Raw genomic sequence first — 9,779 nt, 5'->3', positions numbered from 1 at the left:
TTTAAATTACACCACGTGCATATACATAAGAATGAATTTATGGACCTGAGGTGTTCAAATTGGGAATAATCGTGAGTCGGTCGAGAGCAATTCGCAAACGCATATCTACGCACACAAAAATAAAAGGAATAAAAAACATCATAGAACATATTACGTGGAGCGAGTAAAAAAGAAACAAAGGAACGAGGGTTGAGAAAATTTGTGCGTTTATTAGCGAGAAGACTGAAGGTGGGATCAAAACGTTGAACTCTTTCCTTCTTTGAAACACTCGTTCTTTCGTTCGTTCGTTCGTTCGTTCGTACGTATGTTCGTTCGTTTGTTCGTTCGTTTGGTTGGTTGTTGGTTTTGTTTGTTCGTTAGTTCGTTCACCGTCATACGTTTGTTCGACCAACTACATGTATTTTAAGGGAAACTGATTCTGTAACGGAAAAGATTTCTTACGATTATGATTTACGAACCGTTCGCTAAACCAAAACGATTAATTTTCGTTTGAAAAATATTTGGAAAATTCTACAACACCCAATGCACTCAAAAAAAAAAAAAAACAAAAATTGATGTTTAAATATTTTTTATTTGAAATTGAATTTCTTAAATATCAATGATCTTATTAATTTGTTTTTTTTTTTTTTTTTTTTTTTTAACAAATGAATGACTCATATGTAGGAACAAAAGTTTATATAAATTTGTTGAGAATAAAAAAAATCAATATGCATCTTTTCCCTTTCAGAATCGATCAACCATAAATTAAGTCTATATATTTATATATATCTATCTATTTCTTGTTCTCTTAATCGCATGATTGCGCGTATCTGAATTTCTTTCTTTTTGAAAGGAGCACCTTGAGAAGCACCTTGAGGTACACCTTGAGGAGCACATTCACAAGCACCGAGGTAAGGAAGATGGGAATAAACGATGGAGATCTTAACGTCTTCTCACGATTCTTACTTTCCCTTTTGGCGAGATGGTCCATAGTAACAAACACGTATTGGACTTATTCCTTTTCTCAAATCAAAAAGAAAGGTAAGTAAGTATTTAAATAAGTACTTACTTAAGTAAATACATACCTATGGATGTATACGTTTTTTTTTTTTTTATATCGAGAATGAAAAAGATTGTTCTTATATGTCTCCCGAATGATTTCGTTATACGCTTTAGCGCAAGTATAATACGTTTAGAATCATTCTCATTCATATTTCATTAGCGATATTAATCATTGTATCTATCTACGATAATTATCTACAGATCGCAGTAGTCAAACACTGTGACTGACTGCGAGATTTGCCCGACTGGATGTATATGTGTGTGCGTGTGCGTGTATGTGTCTGTGTACCTTACGCGTCGTCCATTTATAATGTTCATTTTTTCACATTTATCATCGATTTCACGTTAGATAACACACGACGTTTCTTTCCTTCATTCCTTCCTATGTATTTACGATTTAGACGTAGGTAGGAAAGCTAAGTGGGTAAGGTATGAAGTGTTGTAAATATGTAGATACGTACGTATGTGTGTGTGTGTGTGTGTAATGATGCGTCTATATATCCTATACGCCCGCAAGCGCACTTTACGACTAGAGAGAGTGTCTGACTTTTTTTTTACTTTTATTTCTTCTTCTTCTTCTTCTCCTTCTTCTTTTTCTTTTTCTTCTACTTTACCCAATTTTCTTTTCATTAGAAACGATCTCATTTGAATCCAACCAGCTCGTTTACGTTTGATTTTTATCACAGAACAAAATGATATGTAGCTTTTTTTTTGTTCGGTAAAGCTTTGATAGAAAAATCATTGGTAGAAAAAGCTTAAGTAAAAGTTTAGAAAATGGACGTTTCCCTTTTTTTTTTTGTTTTGCGAAAAGAAGTTTAATTTAAAAGTTACGGATCGCGTGAGGCTCGGTGAACAATCGGATTTCAAAGAAATCGTTTCTACGAAGAAATGTAACATGCTTGCACGCGTAATCGAGATATGTACATACATACATACATACATACATATACATATACATCATGCCATATTTTAACGTATTCATTCATATGAGACACCCTGTATAGATATATATATATATATATGCATATATATGTACATATACAATGTATACACATACACATACGTACACGTATATATACATGTATATATATATTTAGATAAAGTCGCATAAAATCTTGATTTGACCGTGCGTATTCTTGTATGCATTTAAAATCGGCCCTTAACATTTTTTTTCTTATTTTTGTCGAATCGCGATCGGGTTTCAATGCTTCGATTCACGCACATCGAGAAATTTTTCTTGCGTTTTAGGCCTTTCTTCTTCTTCTTCTTCTTCTTCTTATTTTTCATTTTGTTTAAATCCCAGAAGATCTCGAACGAGCTCCGTTACGATATCATGTCTCTACGCGCATGACGATTTTTATAGACAAAAATGACTAGAATTGATTTATTTGGTAATGGATGACAAGTATTTTCTTCGATCGATATCTCGTCGGCAATAAATAGCCGATTATTCATAACGAACATGACAATTCTTTTCGTGAACTGTTGACTAGAATAAAAGTCGGTTGCATATCCGATCTTGCAATAAGAATTTTCTATTATCTTATTTTTTTCTTCTTAATCCTCATCTCGCGTACAACACTTGCTTTTTTAATTTTGTCTCCGTCTTCTCTCATTCCCCATTCCGTTCGTTTTCCTATCATCGTTTCCGCCTATTTCGTTCACCCTTCTTTCTCTTTTAGTTGATAATTTAATCGTAAAACGTTATTAAACGAAATTAACGTCATTACTCGACGGTATTCCAATTTTCGAAGGAAAAGTCACGAATTCGTAGCGTTTCCATACGTAAATACCAAACTCATTCAACTTGTATTCCTTACACAAAATACGTTTAGTTACCTTCAAGCTGGTATTTTAAGTTTCGACGAGCAATCGAGCTCCGTCGCATCTTAGCATCAACGATATATGCATTTATATATACACATACATAAAAATTTATACACACATATATATATACATACACATATCGCAATTGTGCATTGTTTCCAAGGCAGTGACAACTGTGCGCGCATCGTCCGCGAAAGAATTTTAAAGACAGACGCAAGGAGAGAGAAAAAGAGAGAGAAAGAGAAAGATAGAGAGAAAGAGAGAGAGAGAGAGTGAGAGAGAGAGGGAAAAGAGAGACCCCCGATCGTTCTCTTCGTTTCATTTTTTTCTTTATTAATTTTCGATCGTATTTTCCCGAGTTTCGAGCCGCGACTAGTTACGAGATTAATGCGATTTTTATTCGCATTTGTTTCTATTTTTGCTTTTTAATCTCGCTCGAATTTTCATTTCTTTTTCTCTTTTGTTCAATGTGGCCCCCGATAAAAAGATACTCTCCACTCACTCACTCACTCTCTCTCTGTCTCTCTCACCCCCTCTCTATTTCTTTCTTTCTTTCTGTATCTTTTTTCTTTCTCTATTTGTGATGTCATTGTCAGACTTCTTCCATCTGTTCGTAGCTCATTGGAAGAAGCCGAAATAAGAGAGAGACCACACGATCTCGCTGGTATCTCCACTTTCGGTTGAGGGTACGACGTCCAATCGGCTGATCGGCCGTGATCGCGATTACGTCGTCCCTTTTTTGCCTTTCGACTTTCCACCTGCGTGCTCTTGTTCGGAAGCACTCGTTGGACTCGGTGGACCGCTACTAAGCCTCGCCACTCGTCGATAAATCGCACTGTTGACGAATCGCGGATAAGAGTCCCGATGCATCAGCGTGTAGATTTGTAACTGTGCCTCGTCGAAGGTATGCGGGGTTGGTTCCACCATGTTGCGATTAACGATCTCGCGTACTCGCGAATCTAGACTCACCTGAAAAACATATAAATATATATATGTCTAAATAAAAGTAACTACGAGATAATGTGTAGAAAAATTCAATAGGAAACGTATTACTAATTGATAATTAGGAAAAATCAATCTACGCAACGATATATTATATCGTTGTCCGATAATGAATTTAATAAAAATTGTCGTTAATGACAAAAAGAAAAATTAATCTTCAATATAACAAGTTAAGTATATCGATAAAAAAGAAAAAGCAATTCTAAAAGTAGAGTTAATCGCTTTGACCTGTGAACGGTTGATGATAATAAAGAAAAAAAAAAAAAGGAACAAATAAAAGAGAAAAGAAAAAATGGGTATATAAGAAAAAGAAACGACTCACTTCTTTCGGTGAGAGTATGGATATGTAATCCTCGTAGATGAATCTTGCCTTTTCCTCGATTTTCTCCGGATTGCTTTCGCGTTTGAGTTCCTCGCACGCGAGCCAAAATGCAATATTTTCCTCGCTGTACTCGCTACGAAGGAACTCGCGAAATAATTTCCTACCGGCCGCGTTTTTCATCAGCTTGTCGAAGGAGGAACCCCAAGATTTGACTTCTTCGAAATTACAGCATTCCATGGAAGCGTCGACACCATCGAGACCGTCGAAGTTGTCCAACCCGTTGCCAGCGGTAACGCCACTGTGATCACCACCGAGGCCACCACCCACGTGTTCACCGCCAATACCAACGTTGCCCTTCTTCTTACCCTGTTCGCCAGTTCCGTCAGCACCGACCGTATTTCCGCCGACCGTTGCCAAACTGTTGTCATCGGGTACGTTGTTAGTCGTTATCAACGATCGAATCGTTAACAATAATTGTCTCAACATTATTTCATCGAGTCAAAATGGGGACAAACAAAAATAAATAAATATTTTTATCCTAACAGATTGAATATATTTCGCGATTACTCTCGTCGTCGCCGGCGTCGTTACGAATTACGTTTAAAAAAAAAAAAAAAAGGAATATGATTATTATGAAACGATAATAATAAAAGAAGCTTGAAAGAAACGCGTTGGCTTTGTCGACGGATGAGGAGCGACTCGCGTAAACGGTAAACATTCTTTAGCGTACCCCAGATGACTAGCCTGACGTCATATCCGTTTAATGTCGCATCATTGATTTTCATCGATACCGCGACCCTTCTCGCTCACTCACTCTCTCACTCTCTCTCTCTCTCTCTCTCTCACTCTCACACTTTTCTGTATCTTTCTAAACCTACGGATTCATCGCGTTATAGTAAACCGCTCTATTGTCGAGTAATAGTAGTATTAGTAGTAGTGTACACCTTTATGTATAAATACGTTGCATGCAAACGATGAAAAACCGATCGACTTTTGCTTACCATTTGTTCCTACATGCGGCATGAAACAGAGAAAGAGAAATATGGATAAAGCTTCGTTCGTACTTTTCTATATAGGTCATGGCTACCTCTTTTCGAGCACAATGAACAAAACGATACGGGAATGTGACAAAGGAAAGATACGATGAGAAAAATCCTAAACCTATATATTCATATAGGTATGTAACAGTATATTATACGTGTCTCTAGATCGGATCTTTGAAGTCAAACAAAATTACTTTCGGTACGGATCATGGATATTAACTTCATTCCATTTAATTATTATTATTATTATTATTATTATTATATCGAAAGGGTAGTATTATATAGAAGGAAGTTGATAGAATCGATGGGCCAAGAAGACACGCGCGCACCTGACGTATCGATTGAGCTCAAAGTAATTGAGGAAATAGAGAGAAACGATAATACCACGAGCAACTACAGCAACAGCACCAGCATAGGCAACAGTTGTCCTTTTTCGAGCGGCCTATGAACCTAGTTCCTTGACGTTGCTGTGCCTGCTGCTGCTGCGACGTAGGCGTTTGTTGTTGCTGTTGTTGTTGAGATTGTTGCAGTTGCTGTTGTTGTTGTTGTTGTTGAGATTGTTGCTGCTGCTGTTGTTGGGATTGTTGCGACGATTGTTGTTGCGATTGATGCTGAGACGATTGTTGAGACGACGTCTGAGACGATTGTTGCGGATTGCCGTGCTGAGATGAAGTTGCTTGACTTTGACTTTGGGCACGAAGACGACAACTGCTCGTAACACCGTCGTTTCCACCCGTTCCGTGGCTAACGCCAATCCCCATTGTGCTTGCACTGATTCCACTCGACATCTGACGACACACATACGTTACGTTATTCGGCTTACGTTTGACAAACTATTATCTTTTTATATTTGGGTTCTTTTTTTTTCTAGAATAATTAAAAGTATTAAGTCGTCGTCTCATAAGTTTCTTGCTTTTATTTTATGAGTATATTTTACGTGCACGATATACTTTGTCATTTTATTTTATTTTATTTTATCAAGCGAGCTATTTAAAATTCGTATAATTTTCAAATAAAAAGTAATGTTATTCGTGTGAAACTTTTAGGAACGATCCTAACAGTTTAAGTAATTAGGAAACTTTGCGTAAACTATTAACTATACGAAAGGGTAACGTGTCAAAATCAAGTGGCAAATATCTTCGAATAAATAAACCCTCGAAAATGCATTGTTTCATTAATTTATAGATTATTCTATTTTCGGAAAGTGCTTCGATTTTCGATAGGACCGAATCTTTAACGAAGCGTTTACGGGTACTAGGATTCGTTGTTAATCGTTGAATCTAGGCTTTAGAAAAATGATTCTCGACTCCGGTCAACTGTGCACTATCGCGCACACGCTTGGATCGTTTAATCGATGAAAAAAATCGGAATGAGTGTTGGTCCCGTTCTTCTCTCCCTTTCTTTTTTATTCTATTTTATTTTATTTTATTTTATTTTATTAGATTTTGTTCTCTCCGAGTCACGTGGTGGAAAAAGACAAAAAAAGAAAAAAAAAAGAGAGATAAATAAATGAATAAATAAAAAAAAGATGGTGAGAAAAAGGTTGAAAAGAATTGGTCAAAGCTGTCGGAAGCTCTAATTGAAAGCAGCTGACCATAATTGACGCCTAAGTCCTCAAAGGATTGGCAATTAATTTGGATGGGATTTTCGTAGCGATAGTAGTACACTCAGCCGCGCCTATCGATTTATCTCGTATTTTCCAAGCTTTCGCGCGTGAATCCAGTCGAGGATTAATCGTATCGTCTCCATTATTGCCATTTGAATTTAATTCCAACTGATATCGAGATGTGGATCGCAATCTCGAAAGTATCGCGCTTACTGTACGAGTCAATGAAAACGAATACTATCTATCCTAACGGTACTAGATAGAAAAAAAAATAAAAAAAAAAAAAAAGATAAAAAAAAGAAATAGAAAAGAAAAAAGAAAAAAAGCAGGGTTTTCTATTCGGTTCATTGGGAAAGTTCGTGGAACGTTGAAAGAAAAACTCGTTTGTATAATGCGCGCGTGCGTGCTCGAACGGTGTAAAAACAAAAGAGCTTTTAAAGGAAAAACGATCGGAAAGGTGGCCCCCTTACCAGGTTACGTATGCAGATTACATACACACACGCATGCACGCACGCACGCGCACGCACACACACGCGTATCAATATAAAACGCTTGTAAGTAAGTAAATAAGTAACATACGTGTGTTTTATTTTTACGATAAATCTTCGTCTATCGTAGGTGATACATCTGAAGTCATTATCGCGAGTTTTACACACGAAAGTTAATAAAAAAATTTACGAAGAGACACGCCTTCCTTTTTTTCGTTTATCACCAGCTCGGTGAGAAAATTCGACGGAAGCCACCCTTACGTTTACGTTATTCCACGCAAAAGAAAAAAAAAGAAAAAGAAAAACAACGGGTACTCGGTTCTTCTTTACTTCAGTTCGATCGGATAGATAATAAGCAAGAGAGGAGTTAAACACAAAAAAATAAATAAAAAAATGTAAAAAGGTGCAAAAGAGAGAAAAAGAAAGAAGAAGAAGAAGAAGAAGAAGAAGAAGAAGAAGAAGAAGAAGAAGAAGAAAGAAGAACAAAAAATATGAAGGTAAGATAATGAAAAGGTCGACGCACGTCGACCCCCCGGAGTCTCTCACCTCTATCATGTTCCATGCGAGCGAGAGCGAGACGAGCTCGCTTCCCGCGTCCTTAAGGTCCTAAAGGATGTGTAGTAGGGCGCTTGCGCAGGTGTTTTTAAGGACCGGAGAGAGAGAGAGAGGGAGAGAGAGGGAGAAAGAGACAGGATTGGAATTAGAGAGAAAGAAAAGTAGTAAGTGAATGAGTGCGACAGATAAAAAGAGAGAAGAATGTAGGCGACACTAAGGGGTTGATTTTCGTCGACGATAAATTGGGGGAGGTGGGAGAAAAAATAGGATTTTTGTTGAGGTATCCCTTCTTATCCTGGTCCACCGGCGAGGCCAGCCGTTCGTCTAGGGGCCTCGCCCGAAGTCCGCATGTTCTAAACGATGACGTTAACGATGCTTATTGTTTGTTTGTTGTTTTACTTTTCTCCTTGTTCCTAGTAAAACAGGGTACTAACTTTTCAGAATCCTTAATTTGCGTTTTCTTTAGTGCACATGTACGAACTAATTGAACTATAGTTTAACGATGACGATAAGTAAGCTCTCTCTTCTTATCACGCGTTACACCATTTAAAGAAACACGCGTCCGTCGTTCGGGTCTTGTTCAGGCTCGGCACAGGCCAACCACCACCACCACCACCACCATTTCTGCTACCATTAAAAACAACAACAACAACAACAGATGCCAATGGACACGTACACCGATCATTATTCTTCCTTATACATTTTCTCTTATTCTCTTCTATTTGTATTCCAATCTCTTTACAGAGAGAGAGAGAGAGAGAGAAGAGAGAGAGAGAGAGAGAGAGAGAGAGGGATAGAAAGAGGAACGGGTGAGTGGGAAAGAGAGATGAATTTTCTTATATCTCGCAAACTAATTCTTCGCGAGTTTGATTATTCGTATTATCTTCCATCCTGGACCTGCAATCTTTCCTTCCTTGCTCTCCCCTTCTTCTTCGGAGATAGATAATTAAAAGAGAGAGAGAGAGAGAGAGAGAGAGAGAGAAAGAGTGAGAGAGAGAGAGAGAGAGAGAGAGTGAGAGAGAGCGAGAGAGAGTGAGTGAGTGAGTGAGAAAGTGTGTTCTATCACCTTGGAGTCGGAAAGAAAATATATATATATATATATATGTATATGCGTGTGCGTGTGTGATATCACGAAGACACTAGGATGGAACACGAGTAAAATAAAAGGGTGGGTTTGCCGATTAAAATGATATCGCAGCAGTCGAAGTAGAGATTTCGCGCTACACGTTTACGTGTCCGATAGGCGCGGCCAGGCGTTCAGGGAGTCGCCGATGGCGGTGCCGTCGACGGTGCCGTCGGCCTCTGTCAGACCGACGGATCGTGCCGCCTAGTGGTCTCTTCTTTTCGTGGTAGATGAGAGCGTGGGTGGTGAAGCACACCGTGTGCTTCCTTCTCTCTCTCTCTCTCTCTCTCTCTCTCTCTTTCTTTCTTTCTTTCTTTCTTTCTTTCTCTTTCTTCTCTCTCTCTCTCTCTCTCTCTCTTCTTTGAGAGTTCTCCGTTCCGTTAACAGAGTAAAAATAGGTTTTCCGTGGTCGTAGGAAGTGCCGCCGCTCAGGGCGCTGGCGCGAACGAATAAACGCTAGGCCTATCGCGACACCACTACTTTATTCTTTTTCTATCTTTTTCCCTCGTGTTCCTTTTCTCTTTCTCTCTCTCTCTCTCTCTTTCTTCTTTCTCTCTAAAATTTTCTCTCAATTAGTTTCGCCCCTTCGGTCACTCTCTCTCTCTCTCTCTCTCTCTTTTCTTGTTCTTCTTCTTGTTCTTCTTTCTCTTCGTTGTAGCTATTTCCTTCCGTTATTTCTTGTTTTCTTCTTCTATAAACTTTAGTTAATTCTAATGTTTCCCAGACACACGTATTCTTTACTAATTTCTGGCTTAACGTTCGCCTAGGGGAG

At 38.2% G+C, this 9,779-nt stretch overlaps 1 protein-coding gene across 2 annotated transcripts; it reads right to left on the bottom strand.

Annotated features, from left to right (window-relative positions):
- Nucleotides 1-637: 637 nt before the first annotated feature.
- Nucleotides 638-9,777, bottom strand: LOC106789007 (regulator of G-protein signaling 17-like). Of its 2 annotated transcripts, none has more exons than XM_014752795.1 (5): nt 7,876-9,777; nt 5,620-6,023; nt 5,194-5,202; nt 4,193-4,610; nt 638-3,837 (listed from the first exon to the last, which is right to left on the bottom strand). In XM_014752795.1, exons 1-5 carry the CDS (start codon nt 7,882-7,884, stop codon nt 3,592-3,594), a joined length of 1,086 nt encoding a protein of 361 aa, XP_014608281.1. In that variant the 5' UTR covers nt 7,885-9,777; the 3' UTR covers nt 638-3,591. The 2 variants fall into 2 exon arrangements, with proteins under 2 accessions (XP_014608281.1, XP_014608290.1); XM_014752804.1 differs by having other exon boundaries at nt 5,623-6,023.
- Between the last annotated feature and the right edge of the window lie 2 nt (nt 9,778-9,779).

This window comes from Polistes canadensis, unplaced genomic scaffold (genome assembly GCF_001313835.1).
Source record: "Polistes canadensis isolate GaletaPanama2010 unplaced genomic scaffold, ASM131383v1 scaffold_6, whole genome shotgun sequence".
In the NCBI taxonomy this organism is placed as follows: domain Eukaryota; kingdom Metazoa; phylum Arthropoda; class Insecta; order Hymenoptera; family Vespidae; genus Polistes; species Polistes canadensis.
The sequence above is the reverse complement of the archived record's forward strand: the minus strand, read 5'-3'. Positions and strand labels throughout refer to the sequence as shown.